The 24,566-nt window shown below is 42.4% G+C and overlaps 1 protein-coding gene across 3 annotated transcripts in view; it reads left to right on the top strand.

Annotated features, from left to right (window-relative positions):
- Positions 1-9,121: 9,121 nt before the first annotated feature.
- LOC126259736 (saccharopine dehydrogenase-like oxidoreductase) overlaps positions 9,122-24,566 on the top strand; it is a 143,981-nt gene continuing 128,536 nt past the window's right edge. Inside the window, exon 1 of one of the 3 annotated variants that reach the window (XM_049956721.1) lies at positions 9,122-9,265. In XM_049956721.1, the coding sequence (XP_049812678.1) occupies positions 9,262-9,265 (4 nt within the window). In that variant the 5' untranslated portion in view covers positions 9,122-9,261. The remainder of the gene's footprint in view (positions 9,266-24,566) is intronic. The other 2 variants (XM_049956722.1, XM_049956720.1) reach the window with 2 other exon arrangements.

Raw genomic sequence — 24,566 nt, 5'->3', positions numbered from 1 at the left:
CACATAAAGGTCTTCTTGTACATTATGGCAATTTGTGTGTGTGTGTGTGTGTGTGTGTGTGAGAGAGAGAGAGAGAGAGAGAGAGAGAGAGAGAGAGAGAGATTTTCCATGTAGTTGAAGGTGAATAAAAATTTAAATTTACTTATGCATTTTTTTGAGTTTTGTTAATCATGGAATACTAAAATAATGCTATCTCACTATCTTGGCTCATTCAAACTGTATCCTATAATTTAGTGATATCTAATTGTGTAAATAAAACTGAATTGCACAATGAAACATTATAATTGGTCTGAATCAGTATTTGGTAAAGGATTTGAGTTAACAGAAGACAACAAAGAAAGTAATGGAATTTGTCATGATTTTACTATTGTGTATGAGCACAAAAATCAAGGATTTAGTGTCATGCTACAGCAAGTCTTAGTTTGTATGTAAAAGAAAATAGGCTGAAATTCTCAAAAGTGCTTAAATGTCACGTCTGTTATGACAAAATACTTTACCACACACAGAGTTTGCCTGTGTTGCAACATTTTTTGGCCTTCAGTGGATAGCTATAATCAAATTTGGTTTTGATGGTCTGAAATAACTCTTTAAATGCATTAATCACAGCCATTTCTTGTAATCCCACCTGGGAGTATACTGCAGATAGTGCTGTTTGAAAAGAGTTTAATGTTTCCTTGTTAATGATCCTTTTTGTGAATACATAATTAGAATGCTAGGAAACAGCTGGTTGATTATTAGTTCTCTTTGTATAAAGTCCCATGAATAGTGCTCTGTTGGCAGACATCATTGGGTCAACTAAAATGATCTCATAGTCCCATGTATTTAGATTTGAGATAACAGTGTCAATGCAGGCATCACCTCTGGTCAGTAAATGACATGCTACAAATAGTCCATAAATGGTTAATAGATTCATAAATTTTCCACCTTAGAACTCTCCTTGCAAAAGCGTACATTGAAATGAACACCCAGTGCAATTTCTGATTTCAAGTGCATTAAATAGCACAGACAAGATTCTATTTAGATGAGAAAATTTTCAAAGTTACCATCTGGAGAATGGTATACTAGACAACAATTATTATAATAAGATTTAATAAGTCCAAAGCAGCCAACTCTTAAAAAGCTACTGTGTGGAGCTAGATTTAGTCAATTTCTTTAACACTAGATTTACTGTTGGTGTATTTAGATACACCACCGAAGGAAGCAGGTGTTCTGCACCATGCACTTATTAAATTTAGGCATTCAATTCAGTTATACTACCCTGCTTCTTGTGCTGATGACTTATGTTTACACAGACACAGTAAAATTCGCTTCACTTCCATAAAAAGTGATAACACATTAAGTTTAGTTCTAAGACACAGGCACTGCTTGTGATTATGGGAGTAACTTTCTGAGCAGTATGTGATCCGTTTACACTTAATTCTTCTTTCTGTTTGTCACAGAAAAGATTATTTCACAGGAATATTGGCGACTCTCTGGAATAAAAAAACGCTACATCACAATATTTTTGGGCCATGTGGCATTATCCGTTACATTATATCTAAGCTCAGAGTAAACACTTTGAAGCTTTTCAGCTGTCAAGTTGTTATGTTTAGGGAAGTTTTTTTTGTTTTGCTGGAAGCCAGTGACGTTTTCTAGAGTTGTACAAATTATGACTGTTCAGGTGTAGCCACGATTTTTTTTCATCATACAGCATTCCTTATGCAGGTTTTCAACAGGGCTGGAACTATACTATGGCTACTTAAAAGCCGCTTTTCGTCGTCCAAAATATTAAAAATACTTCATATTCCCCGGTTTGGTCCCCCTGCATGTGAATGCGAAATAAACCGAGGTAGCAGACTTATCAGCACTATAGCCTTGTGTTAACTTTTTAACCACATTTATTTTCCATATTTAACGCACATTTCGTTATAACAACTAAGATCCACAGAAAGGAGAAAAAAAATACTGACACTAATCGGCAGAATATTTCGGCGTATCTGTACGCACATATATCAATTACGTAAATTTCAGTATGGGCCTACTGCGGAACTTTTACACTATTCTGTTTATTGAACATGAAGGACTAAAACATAAGATGGAAATTACTTAATGCTTAACTAATTCATTCAGTATTCACGGGTGCAACTGCATGAAAACCGTCCTCGCAGCCAAGTGTTTACTGAAGGGACAGTCACGTGACTTCCGGCAGCCAAACGTCAAAACAGCCAAGTGCGTACTGTCGGGAGACACGCCCGGTTTTTTTTTTGTTTTTTTTCCTTTATTGTTATTTTAATACCTAAACAACAGGTAGGCTGTCAGCGGCATGCTACGCCACTCTTCAGCCATAGTGTGGACAATAACAGAACACAGAATTGAGAATCAGTATCAACAAAGTGTCGTGCAAAAAAGAGTGGTCACAGATACACAAAAAACACGGAGCCGTTCACACTCGACGATAACGACACTGAAAACACGTTGACACGGCGCACAGAACACTGGTGAATCCGACGGCACAAGTGAACGTAGAAGCATGACGGCGGACACTAAAAAACACAAAACGACGTCACACACAAGAGACACAGATGGCGATGATCTCCGGCGCGCGAATGTTCACTGAGCGTGTGCGAGTCCGGGGACCTGCCAAGAGAGGAGGAGGGGGGGTGGGAGAGGGAGAGGGGAGAGCAGAGATGCCACGGGCAGGGGAGATAGGGGGAGGGAGGAAGGGGGAGGGGAAGCCCAGGGGAAGAGGGGTGGAGGGAGGGAACGGGGGAAAAGGAAAGAGAAGGGAGGGAGGGTGCCTAAAGGAAAGGACACCGGAAGTGGGGGGTGGGGCAGGGTCAAAGTTGATAGGAGGAGTAGATGGAGGGGAGGAGGACATCATCAGGGAGGGGGAGCTGAGGGAGGCCACCTTGGGAGAGGGTAAGGAGGGTGGAGAGATGGAGACCGGGTGGGACGTGGGAAAACAGGGGCGGGGGTGGGAGAAGATCGGGGAGACTAGTGGGTGAGGAGGATAGAGTTTACAGGAGGTGTACAGGATCCGTATCCTTTCAAGGAAAAGGAGGAGGTGGGGGAAGGGGATGAGGTCGTACAGGATCCGCGTGGGGGAGGGGAGACGGATGCGATAGGCGAGGCAGAGAGCATGGCGTTCAAAGATTTGGAGGGATTTATAAAACGTAGGGGGGGCGGAGATCCAAGCAGGATGGGCGTAACAAAGGATAGGGCGGATGAAGGATTTATAGGTGTGGATGATGGTGGAGGGGTCCAGACCCACGTACGGCCGGAGAGGAGCTTGAGGAGACTGAGTCGGGAGTGTGCCTTGGCTTGGATTGTCCGGAGGTGGGGAGTCCAGGAGAGGCGACGGTCGAGGGTGACGCCCAGGTACTTAAGGGTGGGAGTGAGGGCGATAGGAAGGCCATAGATGGTGATATAGAAATCAAGGTGGCGGAAGGAAGGGGTGGTTTTGCCTACAATGATCGCCTGGGTTTTGGAGGGATTGACCTTGAGCAACCACTGGTTGCACCAAGTGGTGAACCGGTCAAGATGGGATTGGAGAAGGTGTTGGGAGCGCTGTAGGGTGGGGGCAAGGGCAAGGAAGGCGGTATCATCGGCAAACTGGAGAAGGTGGTCGGGGGGTGACGGCGATGGCATGTCCACCGTGTACAAAAGGTACAGAAGGGGGGAGAGGACGGAGCCTTGGGGCACACCGGCGGAGGGGAAAAAGGTGTAGGACTCTGTGTTATGGATGGTGACATAGGAAGGGCGGCGGGAGAGAAAGGAGCCGATCAAACGGACGTAGTTAATGGGAAGGGCGAAGGTTTGGAGCTTGAAGAGGAGACCGGAATGCCATACGGGGTCATAAGCACGTTCGAGGTCCAGGGAGAGGAAGATTGCGGAGCGACGGGAATTAAGCTGGTCGGAAAGGAGATGGGTGAGGTGAAGGAGAAGGTCGTCGGAAGAGAAGGACGGCCGAAAGCCACACAGGGTAACAGGAAGGAGGCGGTGCTGGGGGAGATGCTGGTGGATGTGTCGGGTGAGGATAGAATCCAGGACCTTGCTGAAGACCGAGGTAAGGCTGATGGGATGGTAGGAGGAGACGGCGGACGGCGGTTTGCCAGGTTTAAGGAACATGAGGATACGGGAGGTTTTCCACAGGTCGGGGTAGTAACCGGTGGACAGGACTACATTGTAGAGCCTGGCCAGGGTGGAGAGGAAAGAGACAGGAGCTTCACAAACGTGACGGTAGGTGACACGATCGTGACCAGGAGTGGTGTTGCGTTTGGTGCGGAGTGTAGCAATGAGATCCTGTGTAGTAATAGGGGCATTGACTTCCATGTGTGCAATGTTGTCCAAGTAATGGAAACCAGGAGCGAGGGGAGGGACAGTGGTGTCAGTTCGATCGCAGATATCTGGGAAGAGGCAGTAATCGAACTGGGGATCATCGGGGATGGAAAATACATCGGAGAGGTAGGCGGCAAAGTGATTGGCCTTACTAAGGGTGTCAGGGAAGGGGTGATCATCATGGAGAAGAGGATAGTAGGGGGAGGGTTTAGTTCCGGTAAGGCGACTGAAGGCTGACCAGAACTTGGACGAGTTGATAGGTAGGGTAGCATTTAAACGGGTGCATGTCTGTGGCCAGTCCCGGCGTTTCTTAGCCGCAAGCAAATTACGAACGTGTCGCTGGAGTTGCCGGTGGCGACATAGTGTGTCCGGGTCACGCGTGCGGAGGAAGGCACGGTAGAGACGGCGGAATTCACGGAGGAGGAGGATGGCCTGTGGGGGTAAGGTAGGACGGTGGGGCTGGATGGCGACAGTAGGGACGTGGGCCTCCACAGCCTCAAACAAGGTCTGCTGGAGAAAGGAGGCGGCATGGGTGACATTGTCGGGGTGGAGGTAGGTGAAAGGGTGGCTATCGACCCGGGTGGAGAGGGTATCCCAGTAGGCATTCCAGTTGGCATGGGAATAGTCATGGACGTACTTAGGGGGAGGGTCATTACAAGGGTCGGGGCGGGGGCGACGACCGTCTGAAATGGTGAGGAGGACAGGGAGATGGTCGCTACCAATAGGCTCCAGGAAATCCACGGTTATGCGGCCAAGGAGGTTGGGGGAGGAGAGGATAACATCGGGAGTGGAGTTGGATTTGGGACGGGTGTGCTGGGGGATGGGGATGAGGTCGCCTTGAAGGCAGGAGAGGAACCGAAGCCACCGCCGTAACTGGGCAGCGGAACGACTATGGATGTTGAGGTCGGCGGCGATCACGTAGGAGGAGAAGGTACGGTCGATGTGGGTGAGGAAGTCGAAGGGCCGGCCGCGGTGGTCTCGCGGTTCTAGGCGCGCAGTCCGGAACCATGGGACTGCTATGGTCGCAGGTTCGAATCCTGCCTCGGGCATGGATGTGTGTGATGTCCTTAGGTTAGTTAGGTTTAAGTAGTAAGTTCTAGGGGACTGATAACCACAGCAGTTGAGTCCCATAGTGCTCAGAGCCATTTGAACCATTTTTGAAGTCGAAGGGAATAGGGGCGTTGGGGCGGACATAGATGGTGGTGCAGGTAATGGTAAGGCCGGGGAAGAAGAGACTAAGGATCAGGTGTTCGGTGGGGTTGGGAAGGAGAGGTTGGATCCGAACGGGGATCTGGCGGTGGTAACCAATGGCAACTCCACCCCGCGCAATTGGGAGGGGATTATCGGGGTGGTGGAGGAGATAGGGCGAAGTGTGGATGGAGTGGTGGGGTTGGAGGAAGGTTTCATTGAGGAGGAAGGCATCCACGCAGTGGGTGGCAAGGGTGTGCAGGAAGAGGTTCTTGTTGGCAGGAAGGGAGCGGATATTGTTGAAAAGGATACGTTGCTGTCGTGCCATGACAGGGATTTAGATGAGGGTGTCAAGACGGGAGAAGGCGAAATGGGGCCTGGTTGTTGGAGTAGGTGGCGTACATTTTGAGTTGGAAAATGGAACGGGCGGCGAGGGATATCTGTTGGAGGGTGTGGGGGCGCTGAAAGGGATGAACATTCTGAAGGACGATGGTGAGGAATCTGATGATGTCCTCAGCGGTGGGGGGGGGGGATGAAGGGAATTGCCAGGAGGGGTGGGGGCGTCCAGAGGATGGACAGGGACCGTGAGTTCAGGAGTGGTCGGAGGGGGTCGGGCTTTACACTTTTGGGAGTAGGTGGGATGGGGGAGATTGCAGGTATTGCAGGAGGGAGGGGATTGAAGGTTAGGGCACTGCCGGAGGAAGTGCACTTGCCTACAATGCGGGCAGGTAGGGGCCTCGCGGCACTCAGCTGTTGGGTGTGCGTTATAGTGCAGACACCTCTGGCAGCGCAGGGATTGAGGAGGGGAATGGGAGGGGTCGACCTTGTAGCGCTGGTTGAAGAGGAGGGCACCCTCCTTCAGGAGACAGTCAATGGAGGGGGCGTCCTCGGAGAAAACCCGCGTAAGGCGGGTGGGGCCGGCCGAGTTGAAAATGCGGCGGACGGCCCGCACCTCCAGTGTGGGATGCGCCTTGAGCTCCGCCAACACCTCCTCCTCCGTGATCGACGGACTGAGCTGAGTGATCACGGCGGTGAGGGTTGGTGGGCGATGTGGGGGTTGGGGTTGGCGGGTAGGAGATGGAGAAGGAGCAGGGGTGAGGGAGGCGTTGGGGCCAAAACGGGTGATGGGGAGGCGGGAGAGGATGTCAGTATGGAGGGTTGGGCTGGGGGAGGAGATGAGAACGGAATCCCATCTGGGAGTGAGGAGAGAGATGGGGGCACCAGGGAAGTGTTGGTGGAGGAGGAGGGGGAGATTCCGGGCCTCGAGAAGGGAAGGATCGGGACGGGAGAGGAGGTATTTGTATAAAGAGGGGGGGAGGAGGAGGAGGAGGAGGCAGAGGGAGCAGTGCCAGGTGGGGAGACATCCATGGCACCCTGGGGGGGGGGGGAAGGAGGACGGGGCGGGGCCTTTTTGGGAGTGGAGGAGGTGGTGGTGCCACTAAGGCGTTTAACGGCGGCGGAAGGGCGGGTGGTGATATGAGGGACGGGAGCTATAGGGAGGTGGTGGGAAGGGACAGGTCCCGGCGTGGACGCAGCAGTCGGCGCCGGAGATGGTGACGGTGAAGGCGACGGTGACGGTGGTGATGGCGAAGGCGATGGGGATAGTTGGGCCACCACCCTAGCTGGAGCTGCAGTGACAGGCTGGGGGAGTGGGGGGAAAGGATCAGAGGGAGAGGAGCGGGACGAAGAAGCTGGAGAGGGGCGACAAAGAGCGAGAGCGAAGGGAGAGTGAGAAGAGGTGGGATGGAAAGAGGGGGGTGTGACTGGGCACACCAAGTTTTGGTGGTGGTGGCGGCGGAGGTGGTAGTGGTGGTGGGGACGGACATGACGACAGGGAGAAACAAAAACGCACAGAACGAAAAAGAAAGGACAAAAACTGGGGACAGACGATGACGGATGAAGACGAAGACGGAGGAAGCCGAAGACGGTCGAAGACCAGAGTCCCATGCTGCTGGCGCTGACTCGACGACGGGTGGCAGGAATGCTGCTGCTGCTGCTGCTGCTGCCGCCGCCGCGGACGGGGCCGCTGCTGCTTTGCTGGAAGGCCTGCTGGCTGGACCACTGCTGCTGCTAGAGGGCTGGCTGGCTGCTGCTGCTGCTGCTGCTGACTGGACCGCTGCTGCTGCTGGAGGGCGGGCTGGCTGCTGTCGGCTGGACCGCTGCTGCTGGTCGGGACCGCTGCTGCTGGCTGGGACGACTGCTGCTGCTGCTCGGCTGGACCGCTGGCTGGCTGGCTGGCACCTGAAACCTAGCGCTTCGATTAGTGCTGGAATGGCACAGTCGAAGGGCGGTATCCTTGCGGAGTACCGCCGGAGATGGATGACACTCCTGGTTGAATACGCATGCCTATACCAGTTTCTCTGGCGCTTCAGTGAAGTATTAGACAGTACCCTAGCCAGTTGGTGCTGAGATAGGACGTAGGATCTTTTTTACAAGTGCGTACCGGTACTTAGTTTTACAAAAAAGCACCCTGTTGATGAGAGTACATACGGTACCTCAAACGAGCACCCCATTGGTAAGGAGATACGGCTCACACAAGCTTTTTACACACTTACTGGTCACCTCTGGTTTCTTCTTTTTTTTTTTTTTTTTGATGTAATATATTTTGCTCAAGATAATAGCATTTTGGAACTTAATTGTTATTTGTGGATCACAACGTCATTCATCGCGCAACGACAAAAGTGATACATACTGAAGCTACGCAACTTCTCCCCGCAAATCCGAATTGACGGTAAAAATAGGATGTTTTCCATAAAGATTTCAAAGTTGCTCCCACCTTAGGGGTGGGGTTGGGAGTGAGAGGGTCAACGTAGGTATGGCCGAATAGCACTTCTAAAAATATTCAGCACGTATTTTCCCAGTTTTTAATCCGATGATTAGTTTATGAGATATTTCGTTGTCTCAAAATAAAAAACTCACCCTGTATGTATATATTATTTACGTAATGTGTCTGATATGTCCAATACTGTTGTACTGAATGATTTATGGACGAATAAATAAATGAATTACTGACTTAGAACAGACGTAAGTCATGAAGGTTACCAGTACGGCGATGTCATGAACGTTAGCCGATCAGGGAACACAATTCCTTGGCAGCCTCGGGATGGAATATCGCGTGGGTCGCAGACATGAACATAGCTCTCAATTCATGCTTGTGAAAATCCTCACGTTTCTCCGAACAATTACACCATTAGCAGCGTATTTAGTGAAAAACATACAGCAACTGTTTACAACTTATACTTCTGTCCAATTACACTGCACTGAAATTCTGTAGATGATGAAATACGACTTCGTTGGGCTACCAAAAAGTCGGACATTTTCTGAAAAGCAAAAATGCCAGTTGGACACGAAAAACAGCGTTGAAAAGCAAGACGGTTCGTAATCCTAAGTGGAAATCGGCCTCCTACGCATCGCTCCCGTAGGTTATGCAAAGACAAGATTCGAATAATTACAACAAGCACGGAAACATTTAAGGGTTACTCTTCCTCATTCCATACTTAAGTAGAAGCCATGGCCAGGATGTGTTTTGCTCTATGATCCAAGATTTTGCTGTGTCAGCGTCATTTATCTCTGGTCACCGCGTAAATTTGAAACGCCCACTTGACCTTGTGTTTTTGTATTCGTTTGATAAACCGGTTTGATTAAAGTTCAGGTACGATGTCGTATAATGACAGGCAGGATCAGTAGTAAGCGAAAGTCGGCAGGTGCCAGGAGAACACACATTCCACTGAATTCCGGTGAAGCAAGCTTCGTAAAATGTGTTTGTATTCATATTTATACATTCTTTTTTTCCCTCAGAAGCCTATCGTAAAGCAGACGACGCGTGAAAATGTTTTATTACTAGTGATATTAATATCACACACTGTTAAACTGTGTTTATCAGTTTTTGACAGTTTCGTTGTTTTATTAAGTTATTAGAATGAAGGTCTTCATTCAGTGTTAATTACATTAAATGCGTAACAGAAGTAAAGTACTTTAGCGCGTGCCTGTCTGTCTTTGTAAGGTTTGTTTGCGATGTTGGCAGCAACTTTGAATTAAAGTTGATTAACAATCAATGAATTATTGATTCCAGTGAATTAGACACTGACGTTGCAATGTTCGCAAAGCTTTCGAGAAGCGTCCTGTCTTATTCAAGAACACCCATCCCATGGTTGAATTGCAGATAAACTTTTAATTTCATTAGACTTTCTGTATAAATAAACGTCAGGCTTATTTCAAACAGTCAATCCAAATTTTATAGAATGGAGCCAAGGTTTCAATATTCGGTTCATCCGTCAGAATAAATCAATTTTGCTGTATGGCTAAACCAACTTTAGTTCTTAAACAACTGCAAGATGTAGTTCAGTTTGATAGCTAAGAATTTTCAAATTACTACTAGTACCTGTGGATGTGTGTGTCCACAAACCTGGATATGTTTTGCCGATAGTATTTTGAGAACCTACTCTAATATTCATTTTCACGAATGAGCCACTGTACTTATTATTGTACTTTGCTAGAAAAATCTTCCCTGTTAAATCATGCAAGGGTCATCTGCAAACTGATGACAGATATTTGTTTCAGCTATGAGCAGAGCAGTGTGTATTTTCTACAAGTGACATCCAGTAGCAGTACTGTCTGTAATTATTAGGTTAGCTTCATCTCGTTTGCAAGACAAAACACACGCCCTTTTCAAGAAATTTCTTTGAGTGGCTAAGTGAAACATTCCTTTATTTTTGACATCACACTGTCATTAAGGCTCCACAGCTCCCGCACTACATTGATTTGGTGCAGAGGACCTGCACGAAGTGCGTAGTTAGTTAGTACCACATTATTTTATGGAGGCACTTGGGAATGAGTTTCTGGTGCAGGGGAGGGTGCCGACAGTGACTGATGCAGTAATACTCAAAAAGGTGGTGACATACCTACCAATGTGCCCTATGAATACTCTGTGAAAAAATCCAAGAAGTGCTTCTTTCTGCATATGTACTTACCCATACAGAGCTGATTGGACCGAATTGTATTCAATACAGCTTATGGAAGAAGAGCTCCATTGTGAATGCAATAAATTCGACATTAGAACTACTCAAGAGTGCAATGTCTTGCTAACCTGTAGAAGTGATGACTGATGTCCAGCAAGCTATTGATCATTTTTAGTGGCCCTCTTTTTTTGCCAAGATCAGGGAGTTGAAGAAATCCAATGAGTCTGCTAGATTACTGCAAAAAAACTGGAAGATATTATGGATAACCTAAACAGTAGTATGAGGAAACATCATAGAGGGCTGCCTCCAGGAATCCGTCTGTGAGCCTACCTTTGGGACACAGTGATGGACCCTCCCCTCACCTCACTTGAATTACCGAAAGCAAGTCAAGAAGTTACTTGAGTTGTGGCACCTGCACATGACCTGCTAATCATTGTTATTTTATTTATTTATTCATCCATAGATCAATTGGCATAATAGTATCAGATATGTCGGAAACAGTCAATAATAATACATACATATAAAGCATTTACAAAACAGGACAGGATAAGGAGCAGAAAGAGCAGGAAATCAGTCATGGGCTAATCAAAGGAACCATCCCAGCATTCACCTTTGTGATAAGGGGAAACCATGGAAAACTCAAGACAGGATGGCCAGATGGGGAACAAATGCCAGTCCTCTAGAATGTGAGTCCAATACATTAAGACTGGAGTAGTCATTTTGCTCACTACGTGATTGGAAGGGGAATGACAAAATACATTGTCTTGATTGTGAGTGCAACATGCATGATAAGTACACAAATGGAAAAAAAATTGAAAATAATATTTCAAGGAATTCCAAAGCACAGTTGGAAAAAGAAACATAATGAGGTTTTAGTCCTGGTGCAGAACTAGTATAGGTGCAACAAGCTGCAAATGGGACTAAATAAAACAATTTACATATTCCTGAAAGGCAGATTGTCTAGACATGAAATTCAACCACTAGACTAAACAAACTGTCAGCCAAAACACTGCAGGTTTATGAATATCTTAGTCTCCATTTGGATGAGGATATGACTTTGACTGAATGAAACCAGTGTCCAAATGAACAACAGAAATTGTGTGCAAGATTACTAGTACTGCTGCCACAATTCAGATCAGACATTTTTAGAAAATATACTGATAGCTGTAATTTCATTTGCAGCCAATGTCTGGGTGCACAAACTGAGGTGAAGAGAGATGGTAAAAATCTTGAAAAGAATGTGGAGTGCATACAGGACACTAGAAATAGAGTTCCTACTAGTAATCCTGGAAATAAATGCCTTAGATCTGCAGATTCAAAGGAGAGGGGCTACTTGTTTGGCTACCCAGGGGAAAGAGAGAAAAAGTGTGGACAATAACTACAGAACAGATGCAGTACTGATATGGCAGACAAAGAATGGCAACATTCTTTGTCTACTATACATTCATTGGTGACAAGGTGCATTTATGTTTGCAAAATTGAAAAGAATGGAGTAGCTGAAGCACTAAGTTCCCACAAAAAGTCTTGTCCACCTCATCTCTGGGCATCAACACTGGTATCTATGCACCTTTAAGTGTAAAGATGATGACAGCTGTGCATGTGGTGATAAGGAAGCTCCCCCCCCCCCCCCCCCTTCGTGCATTTTCAAAATGACACAGATATAGGCATTAGTCTTCACTACTGTAGGTCAATTTGTTACCACAACCAGATTTTCTGCTTTCACATACATTGGCTTTGTGAACTTTCAACCAGACTGTTACCGTCCAACTTAACCTAGACCTCAGGCTGCTCTACAGATCAGTTTGTCACCACAACCAAATTTCAGACTGGAATGGGGTTCCAATATGTACGAGGTTTGTGAGAAAAGTAATGAGACTGACAACACTATGAGTGATATGGCAATGCTGTGTTATTCCACTTGTGTAGACGAGAGTGTTAATCCCTTCAAGATGCTCAATCTGAGTTTCAGCTCTTAAAGCCATCACATGATTTTTGAAACTGCCATCAGTGAAGCTGTGTTTTTGTTGAGCATTATGAAAATGGAATAGTGGACCTTAGAGTAATGTTATGGCAAGTTTTGTGTTAAACTTGGGGAATTCACTAGTGCAACTTTTCGAAAGTTGAAACAGGGCTATGTGGAACATTCCTTATCAAAAACACAAGTTTTTTGCTGGCACAAATCATTTTTTCAAGGCTGAAAACATGTTGAAGATTAACCTGACTCAGAGAGACCTTCAACTTCTGAAATTGATGAAAACATTGAATGTGTGCATGCTCTTCTGAGATTGGACTGACATTTAAATATAAGGATGATGGGTGACCTGTTAAACTTAAACACTTGTTCTGCACATAAAATTTTTACCAAACTTTTGCACATACAAAATGTTTACACCAAAATGGTATCAAAAAACCTCACAACTGAGCTGAAGGAAAATCGAAGAAACGTGTGCATTGATCTTCTTGAGAGGATTGCCAATGACCATGAATGGTTCATTCATGTAAGCCAGGTGGTGAATCCTGGATTTTTGAGTACAAATCTTCTCGAGCAGGAAAAGCTTGAGTGAGTAAATCAAAGATCAAAACAATGATTATTTGCTTTTTTGACAGTAGGGGTATCGTGCATACAGAGTTTGTTCCTCCAGGACAAACTGTCAACCAAGTGCTTTACAAAGATGTCCTTGAAATGCTCAGGAAAAGAGTGAATCGAGTGAAACTGGATACACAGACAAGTGGATGCTCCATCATTAAAATACCTTATCACATGTGCCTACTTTCATCATGGAATTTTTGACCTCAAAAGTCATTCCTGTTGTTGCAAATTCCCGTATTCACCAGATCTGAGTCTTGGTGACTTTTTTCTTTTCCCCAAATTGAAAAATGTCTTAAAAGGACATCATTTTGCGATTCTGGAGAACATTCCGAAGAGTGTGACCGACATGTTAAAGGCCCTACCAGTTGGAGCCTTTCATCACTGCTACCAAGACTGGGAACAATGTCTTCACTCCACTGGTGTATAGCTCCTGAAGGGAACAACTTTGAAGGGGGCAATATTGTTGCTTTGGGGGGGGGGGGGGGACCTTTGGTAGGGGGAAAAAAAAACCAAATCTCATTACGTTTCTCACACCCCTCATAACTTTAACCCAACTGTGTTCATCAATTAGATTCAATGTTTCACTGGGTTGTTCTTTCTTCTTCCTACGGAGTACGTACATAGTGTCTAAATCCTCCTTTTATATGCACTTATGTAAAACAAATTTGCTCTGCTTCCTGATGTGATCACTGAGATTTTGAGCTGTTACCTGCCTGTATTTTTTTAGGTGGGACATAATCATGATTCATGTTACCAAAATGAGGCCCATGCAGAATTGATTTGATAGCTTCTTTCTAGGTTAATATTGTCAGCAATAATTCCAATTTTTATGGCTGTTATTGCCCTGCATAGCATCATAGTCCTGACAACAAAATATTGTAAAGTTTTATCCAGATTATTTTTGCACAACAACTTTGACGCATATTGAATAGTAAAGGTACCATTTATGTACATTTTACAGCATCATTAGCTAAACCAATTAGGAGCTTTGCTTTCTGTTTTGGACAAAAGGTGGTAATGGTGTCACATGTCTATATGACATTTGCAAGCTTACTCCTGGTTGGTTCCAATTAAAGAATAAATGTCAATCTTTGGCTTTCTTCTTGTTATTAAATTCACAAAGAGAATGATGGGCTGATCGGTGTTTGTAAGAAGCACAGCTCTCAGTACAGCTTATAAGTTACTTATAAGTTAAGGTAGTGCTACTTGTTTTCAGATACTTTCATTGTAGAAAAAGAAGGAAATGGCTGGGAGGGGTTGAAGGGGTTGGAGAGATTAGACATGTCATTCAGAACACAGGAAGAGGAAGCCACATTATCTGAAACAGAAATGAGGCAAAGATATAAGTATATGGCTCTCTTGACGTTGCCTTGTCATAATAAGTTTTCAAAAACGTTAAATCATTTCAAGCAGTCACTATTTTGTAGCAACAGTTTTCTTGGTTGCTTGTGGCTCAAGATCTGTGGCCAGCATTGGTCAGTGAAGTACTGCACTGGGCAAGATGTTGGAACCTCAAAGTATTCGATTAGTCTATTATACACAGGATAGCTCACTGTTTTTGTAAGGGGCTGTCAAATGAAACAAGGCACATGGAAAAATTAAGTAAACTGTTGATTATTTAAAAAGTAACCACCATAATTGTTAGTACAATGATACTGTGAGACAAGATAGTCAATGTCTTCATGGAAAAATGTTTTCAGTTGCCTACTGAACCATTTTTGTACCCAGGCAGGCACCTCTTCATCTGAAGCAAACTGATGATCACAAATGTCTTTCTTCGGGGCTCCAATAATATGGAAATTGCATGGGGAAAGGATGTGTAAGGACTTGCCCACATGTCGCCAAGGTTGTTTCGACTATGCTGCAGAAATTTTACTGGGAAGCCCTTACACATTTTCCAAACAGTCCCAACCTCTCCTCACTCAATTTCCATATTTTTGGAGCCCTGAAGGAAAACTTTCATGGCTGTTGATTTACTTTCGATGAAGAAGCACAACCATTATTCAGTTGGCAACCACAAACATCTCTCCATGAAGGCATTGACTGTCTTATCTCACAGTGGGATAAATGCATTAACAGCTTTGGTAATTAGTTTTGAAATAATATATAGTTTAATTACTTTTTTATCATCGGTCTCATTTTCATTTGACTGCCCCTTATACTAACAAAACTTTGTGCTTTTTAGAGGTCCATACAATTGAGAAGGTGAAGGCAGAAATGATATTTTCATGAGAGCAACAATTTTCTTATTGTGGACAATGTTACAGCTTCCCAAATTGTTCCCTAATGCTAGGCAGAAACATAAAATTAAACTGTCTTGTACTTTTGTGACAGAAGTATAGTGTCTTAATTATTTGATTCATCATTAAGCTTGTTTCATTGTTGTACTGTGATGATTGTCTTTGGCTGCCTGTATTTAGAGGATTAAGGACAGTTGATTCTTGGTTCAGATTAGACACACATTTCCTACTGATTCCTTCTCTTTGCTTATTTTATTTTTTCCTGTATGCAAGAGATAACTTTCCTGTTAAGACACTATTCTTGCCCATGTTATCTGAAAGTCAAACCTCTGAAGAGCAGCAATATAGGTGTTATGTAAGTCAAGTAAGGTTTAGAAATGACTGCTAATCAAACTGATGCTCAGGATAGAATATAGACATATAGAAGTATCTGATACACAACATATTACAGAAAACATATGAAAAATATCTCCTATACAAGTCACAATCTATACATATATCAGGATATGGTATTCAGATTTTCAGATCTGTGGAACATACTGTCACAAGACAAATAATACAATGTCAAATCTACAACATTACACCACTAAACTATAGAAATAAATACATAGACAATGTAAATTACTAGAATTATTAAAATTATAAATTGGAAGTTAACAATCATACAATCAAACCTTCAAAATCTTCAAAACAGAAGAGAAAAATTTCAGAGCTTTAAAGTGTACAAGTGAGTCAAATCGAAAAACTCACAATGGTGGGTACAGACGAGCAAAAACATCCTCAGTCATGACTAGGAATCAATCTAGTCACATAAACCTTAGTATTTAAGGATATGTTGAGTCTTGAAAGAACAAAATAGTGGAAAAATGTTAGGCCCTAAGTTTACGATGCGGGGATTGACCGATGAATGCAAACCACACCGAGTACATCTATCAAAAAATCTTTGAGAGAGGGGGAGAGAGAGAGAGAGAGAGAGTGTTGCGATGATCAGAGAATGGTGACACAATGTAGTAACTTGAGAAGCAAAATCAGAGTACGAAAGCAGACATATGTACGTCTTGTTATATTGTTTTTACATGTAGATGTCTTCCATACAAAGTAACTTAAGTACACAAAAAACTAGAAGATTCATTTACAATTGATAAAAAATAAAATATATAGTGATTTAAAGTTACATAATGCATTGGAAAGTCAATCCCCATTTTTCAAAAAAATATGCATGTGTGCTGAATAACACTATCTTTAGCAGTTGTGGCTAACAATTCACAAATATCAGTCACAACACAGATCCAGTCGACAGATGCTCGAGTACATTACCCAGCACCCACGATCTTCTGAAAGTTGACTGGTCAAGCAGGGTACAGCCACACAGCAGTGTGGGAGTGGATCTGCCACATCTTTCAGTTTCCTCTTTAGAGTTCTCATCACACACTCCAACAGATAGGTAACTTCCTGTCTAGCAATCGCATCAAATCCTGAAACATTGTTTTGTGTACAAAATATGCTGTTCAATACCTTCTTCACATCACACCAGATATGTTCCCCTCAGTAATTTTTCAAAGTCAGTTATATGGGATTAATGTCAGATGAAATTAAAAAGTGTTCACATATGAAACATTAATAAACAGAGTTAAATACAATGAAAAGAATGGACTAATAAGGTAATTCAGACAGATATGCTTAGATACTATTCCTAATCTTTGCAGTACAAATTATGAACATTGTTCCATTTCAGAATTGCAAAAACATCTGATTTAGTCTCATGGCAGATATGTATCAAATTCTAAATCAAAAATCTAATACAGCACATAATTATATATTGTATCATAGATTTTAACTCAGTCAGTAGGTAAGATAGATCTTTAAAAATCACATCATCTTACATTCTAAATTCCAGGCAAACAAAACACAATTACATAATTTTATGGATCTGCAAATGGATTTACACTCAGTCAATGGATAAGGCAGAACTCTTGAAATACATCATATTACATACTACATTCATGGCAAACAAAACACAATTATATAGTTTTAAAAATCTACAAACATTGTGAATATTTTCTTCTAGACTAGGTATGATTATGCATTCACATTCACAGGTCTTGTCCTCTATACTGTAAATGTTAACAGTACTTGACATTTTACATTCTTGCTTTGCTTACCTGTAGCTTCTCTTATCTTTAAATCTACAACGGGCATTATCACAAAATTTTTACTATATTTAATCTTGTCTCTAAATTGTTCAAATATAACACAAATTAGGCTGCCTGTATCAATAAAACAGTTCCCTTACCACTGATCAATCTTAATGTAAGGACATCCAAAATCTGAATCATCATCTATGTTGTTGGACACTTCGTTTAAGAGATCAATTTCATCAAATTCTACATCCACACTGTTTTTGCAGGGTTTTATCAACATCACTACTATCATATCATTACTTTGGTTACACATGTTGACAGGTAAAGATTTAACACAATCAATGAATACCATAGCGTAACTAACATCTCTTATTATGGAAGGAACACAAAATATATTACTTTTAAAATTACTTTTCCTACTTAGCCCTTCTTTCACTTCATTCCACTAATTTGGGTACAAATTTTCAATTACCACAGCTAACATATCCCAGAATGCACATTTACATATGTTGTCAACAACCTGATCCCAAACAAACTTCAAGAAGTTTTCACCTTTATTCTGTAGGCATACAGACAACTCACCTTTACTGTTTGGATCATTAGTCTGCATGATGATGATGATGATGATGATGACCACCTACATTTATTTGCAATAAGCTACCAGTCTCAGACATACCAACCTCAGTCATTTCACAGCTATCATTCACATCTACATAAAAATACCACCTAATTCAGATCCAATACAGTCATCACCTGTTTTGCATACATCAAAAACAGTTTTCTGATCAAGGTAAGAAATCATTAGTACACACTACATCAAAATTCTCACTACTCTCACATTCTGGTTTGTGATTAGTATCTACATCACTATGATTAATAGTATTCCAAAACTTTTGATCGAAACATAGATGAGAAATCTGATGTTCTTTCTGTTCAACGTCAGATACCTGTGCTACATTATTAATACTCTTATTATTGTCTAATTGTACAGGGTGTTTAAAAAATGACCGGTATATTTGAAACGGCAATAAAAACTAAACGAGCAGTGATAGAAATACACCGTTTGTTGCAATATGCTTGGGACAACAGTACATTTTCAGGCTTACAAACTTTCGAAATTACAGTAGTTACAATTTTCAACAACAGATGGCGCTGCAAGTGATGTGATAGATATAGAAGACAACGCAGTCTGTGGGTGCGCCATTCTGTACGTCGTCTTTCTGCTGTAAGCGTGTGCTGTTCACAATGTGCAAGTGTGCTGTAGACAACATGGTTTATTCCTTAGAACAGAGGATTTTTCTGGTGTTGGAATTCCACCGCCTAGAACACAGTGTTGTTGCAACAAGACGAAGTTTTCAACGGAGGTTTAATGTAACCAAAGGACCGAAAAGCGATACAATAAAGGATCTGTTTGAAAAATTTCAACAGACTGGGAACGTGACGGATGAACGTGCTGGAAAGGTAGTGCGACCGCGTACGGCAACCACAGAGGGCAACGCGCAGCTAGTGCAGCAGGTGATCCAACAGCGGCCTCGGGTTTCCGTTCGCCGTGTTGCAGCTGCGGTCCAAATGACGACAACGTCCACGTATCGTCTCATGCGCCAGAGTTTACACCTCTATCCATACAAAATTCAAACGCGGCAACCCCTCAGCGCCGCTACCATTGCTGCACGAGAGACATTCGCTAACGATATAGTGCACAGGATTGATGGCGGCGATATGCATGTGGGCAGCATTTGGTTTACTGACGAAGCTTATTTTTACCTGGACGGCTTTGTCAATAAACAGAACTGGCGCATATGGGGAACTGAAAAGCCCCATGTTGCAGTCCCATCGTCCCTGCATCCTCAAAAAGTACTGGTCTGGGCCGCCATTCCTTCCAAAGGAATCATTGGCCCATTTTTCAGATCCGAAACGATTACTGCATCACGCTATCTGGACATTCTTCGTGAATTTGTGGTGGTACAAACTGCCTTAGACGACACTGCGAACACCTCGTGGTTTATGCAAGATGGTGCCCGGCCACATCGCACGGCCGACGTCTTTAATTTCCTGAATGAATATTTCGATGATCGTGTGATTGCTTTGGGCTATCCGAAACATACAGGAGGCGGCGTGGATTGGCCTCCCTATTCGCCAGACATGAACCCCTGTGACTTCTTTCTGTGGGGACACTTGAAAGACCAGGTGTACCGCCAGAATCCAGAAACAATTGAACAGCTGAAGCAGTACATCTCATCTGCATGTGAAGCCATTCCGCCAGACACGTTGTCAAAGGTTTCGGGTAATTTCATTCAGAGACTACGCCATATTATTGCTACGCATGGTGGATATGTGGAAAATATCGTACTATAGAGTTTCCCAGACCGCAGCGCCATCTGTTGTTGAAAATTGTAACTACTGTAATTTCGAAAGTTTGTCTGCCTGAAAATGTACTGTTGTCCCAAGCATATTGCAACATACGGTGTATTTCTATCGCTGCTCGTTTAGTTTTTATTGCCGTTTCAAATATACCGGTCATTTTTGAAACACCCTGTATGTGTAAATTGGGGGTCCTGTATTTGTTGTGTTTCCTCACTCAAACCTGTGGACCTTCATTGAGAGTGCCGTTTCCTGAATAGTTTTACCTCTAGCATTGATTTTCCTGTTAAATTGCCCATAGTTATCTCCATTGTTCCTATTCTGCTTATGTTCAAAATTTCTGCCTCTCTTACCATTTTGTCCCTCATAAAAATTACCATTATCTTTGTATCTGTTGTTATTAACATTGTGATCTCTATCATTTCGATTATCATGGTACATGCTTCTTTCTACTGCCCTATCCAGCCTGTCAACATATTGTAACAATTGTTAAAGGCAATCGTCAAGTCTGTAAATTTAGTAAATCCCACTGCAGTCACTCTGGCAATGTCCTTTTGAGTGCATCAGTCAGTCATTTCATCTAATGGTTTGTCAAGGTGTGTTAATTTCTTAAGATGATTCTTACAAAACTTTTTTAGGGTACCATCTCTATTCCTCTAATTTGGACCATTCAGAAATTCACTTTTAATTCTCCCTTGTTCAGCTTCTGACCAAAATGTATTTAAAAACTTTTTTCAAAAGTTTGGTATGTCTACCACTGACTTAAATTTATATTTACCCAAGACAGAGCCTCAACTCCAAGACATATTTTAACAGATTTAAACTTTTGGTCATCACTCATGCCTGAGACACAATTATCTCTACAGTAGTGAGGAAAATCCACTGGATGTAAATTGTTGATGGAAAACTTTCGATAAGCATACTGTTTTAAACATTTAAAAGTTTTTGATCTAAACTACTAAAGTTCTGTTCCATTTTTTCTGCTACGGATTTCTGTTTAACTCTGGCGTCATCAACATTCTTCATTTGTTGTGCAGATTAGGCCACAAACTCATTTTCCAAAACAAAAAATTTATTTTCTAATACATTGACTTTTTCATTCACATTTTTTAAGCCATTGATAACTCATTTTTTAGCTCCAAAAGCTGATTACTAAGTTGGTCTATTTGATATTGTACCCTGTCCATTTTATCATTGTTTTCAGTTCGTATTTCTGTTGACTGATCATTAACTGCACTAAATTTGCTTTTGTTATTGGCTTTTATTTCTGTTAACTGATCATTAACTGCACAGAATTTTGCCAAAATCAACTGCATAACACCATATTTAACTGTTTCTTTGCTGACTACACTTTCACTTGATTCAAACATGTCTAGACTATGTCCTACATTTTTCACTTCATCACTACAACCCTTGTCTCTATTCATTTTCCTAGCATTCACAAGAGTCCACAAAAAAATTTAGTTTCACAAATATTTTGTACTTTTCTTTTTCCTTATTGATGTCCCTTGCCGTACTTGTGAAGTCCTGTTTCAGTTCACTCGGTCCGTCATTGTTGATATTTTGTCACTGTTGATTTGACTTTGTTGGGTAGCTCTCAGGTCTTCTCTCGTCCAGTGATTGAAGTTCTTTCACATAAAAACTGCAAATACACAAATAATTGTCCTTTCTTCTTCTTCAACAGACAAAACTTCGTTATCAGTCAACAGATCCCGGAAGATGCCCACCTTTGTAATCTTACCCTCCCACACATCACCATTAAATTTCTCTTAGTCTCTTCATTATTTTCAAAAGCTTAAAGAGGCGTAAATTATACAAAAGAAAAACTTTTTACTTATCTTAATTTTTTCTTCTTGTTGATGGCAGCTGTTATTGCACCTAGGGGTACATTCTTGTGGCTGAAATTTTTATTTTTAACATTGTAGGTTCCTTACGACTAAATAACTGATGAAGATTTGCCTGTATTATTCTTGAATTTTATTGTTCATCAAATTTTTCAATATCACACTGTCTTTACAATTTGCACTTCTATCACACCAAAAATTACATTATTAGTGACACAGTCTAAAACATGTCTGATTCCATCCAAGACATGCCCACCACTATGTTCTGTGGCACTCACAATATTCCACAGAGTTTACAAAGCAAAAGAGTTTGCAAACTTTCTTGACAAAAGTAGAATCTTTACCACATTATATCTATCTTATAAATGAATCCAGAAATAAATTTAATAATTCACGTTAGATTGTGCAATTAATAATATGAATTTTAAGTGTGCCAGATATTCCATAATTTCAGACATTTCTAAAAGAAGAATAATTCCAACGTTACACACAGAGTATAACAAATTAATTTCTTTTTATACCTTTTAGCCTGAAATATAATACATCGTATACAAAATCAAATGAAATTCTTTCAGTGAAACAGCCGAGAATGTTCACCTATCCCATATTCGAGATTAATCCTGGTATCGACTACTTCTATAAAAAAAATAGTGATGCTAGAAGGTGGTGTCCTGTTACACCTGCCTGATTAATGGACCTAACATGCCATGCTCCAATCCGTAGAAAGCTGGCCTTATTTCTCCTGATGACGACATCCTCCTGAGTAGTCCCTACTCAGTGATCTGAATGGCGGACATATTTTACTTCTGGAATATGTTATCCAAGAGGATCCATCATCATTTAACCGTACAGTAAAACTGCATGTCTTTCGGAAAAATTACGGGTGTAGTTTCCCCTTGCAGACAGCAAGGCCTTTTGGTTGATGTTACAAGGCCAGATCAGCTAATCATCCTGAATGTTGCCTCTGCAACTACTAAAAAGCCTGCTGCACCTCTTCAGGAACCACATGTTTATCTGGCTTTCCCATTGTGGTTGTACCTATAGTATGGCTATCTGTACCACTGAGGCGAGGCACACAAGCCACCCCACCAACGGCAGCATCCGTGGTTCTTTGGGGGGGGGGGGGGGGGGGCATGCCACACTTTCATTCTATTTTGTCATATGGGGTCATGTTCTGGGGCAACTTGTCAAACTGAGCAAAAGCACATAATAAGACTCATATGTGGTTTAAATTCAAAAACATAATGTAGAAACCTGTTCAGGGGAAAGGGTATTCTAACCACTGCTTCTCAGTATATTTATTCCTTAATGACACTTGTTGCAAATAATCAACCAATCAATGCTAGGGATAACAACAATCTACATAAAGACCTAGAATCGCTTACCTTGGTCTGATAAGAGGACCAATATTCAGGAAAAAACATTTTCAATATATTGAAGCAACCATTAAAAACTTTGTTTCAGATAAATCACTGTTTAAATAGAGCTTGAAAGACTTTTTGATAGGCAAACTACTCCTACTCTGTAGATGAATGTCTTAACAGGAACTGTTAGACTAGCTTAAGTAAAAATGTCTGTTAGATTTCAGTTTTGACAGCAATTGGTCATAACAGTTTTTGTGTGTGATAAATACATTAAATTTATTAAAACTGCATAACTATGTTTCATTCTGACTGTATATTAATTCTGTAAATATTAGCAGTTGCAGTTTGTCAAAATATGTGAACATATTACTGTAATCTCCTAACAAATGATCAGAGAAGTCAGGATTATATGCAAATGTTATATGTTTATGTTATACCTTCTGACATGTTCCATGCCACAAGAATCATCTCATTTTTGTGTCTATGGAACAAAAGCTAAATCTAATCTAAATCTAATCATCTAACGTCTTCCCCATGAGATATTGTGCAGTCCTTTCAGCTGAGTTACCTTACGCTACCTTTGTGGTTCTACCAGACTTCTCACACTGTCTAGCACTAAAATGGCCCTGAACCTTGATAAATTTTCAAGAATGAGATGCATCATAGCATTACATCTTTTGATGAAAATACTTGACTGAAAACCCAAAAACTGTATATTAGACTGTTCAGGAGCTATGTACAGGGTGTTTCAAAAATGACCGGTATATTTGAAACGGCAATAAAAACTAAACGAGCAGCGATAGAAATACACTGTTTGTTGCAATATGCTTGGGACAACAGTACATTTTCAGGCAGACAAACTTTCGAAATTACAGTAGTTACAATTTTCAACAACAGATGGCGCTGCGGTCTGGGAAACTCTATAGTACGATATTTTCCACATATCCACCATGCGTAGCAATAATATGGCGTAGTCTCTGAATGAAATTACCCGAAACCTTTGACAACGTGTCTGGCGGAATGGCTTCACATGCAGATGAGATGTACTGCTTCAGCTGGTCAATTGTTTCTGGATTCTGGCGGTACACCTGGTCTTTCAAGTGTCCCCACAGAAAGAAGTCACAGGGGTTCATGTCTGGCGAATAGGGAGGCCAATCCACGCCGCCTCCTGTATGTTACGGATAGCCCAAAGCAATCACACGATCATCGAAATATTCATTCAGGAAATTAAAGACGTTGGCCGTGCGATGTGGCCGGGCACCATCTTGCATAAACCACGAGGTGTTCGCAGTGTCGTCTAAGGCAGTTTGTACCGCCACAAATTCACGAAGAATGTCCAGATAGCGTGATGCAGTAATCGTTTCGGATCTGAAAAATGGGCCAATGATTCCTTTGGAAGAAATGGCGGCCCAGACCAGTACTTTTTGAGGATGCAGGGGCGATGCGACTGCAACATGAGGCTTTTCGGTTCCCCATATGCGCCAGTTCTGTTTATTGACGAAGCCGTCCAGGTAAAAATAAGCTTCGTCAGTAAACCAAATGCTGCCCACATGCATATCGCCG

This window comes from Schistocerca nitens, chromosome 5 (assembly GCF_023898315.1).
Source record: "Schistocerca nitens isolate TAMUIC-IGC-003100 chromosome 5, iqSchNite1.1, whole genome shotgun sequence".
Taxonomy (NCBI): domain Eukaryota; kingdom Metazoa; phylum Arthropoda; class Insecta; order Orthoptera; family Acrididae; genus Schistocerca; species Schistocerca nitens.
This window is presented reverse-complemented; position numbering and strand designations above follow the sequence as displayed.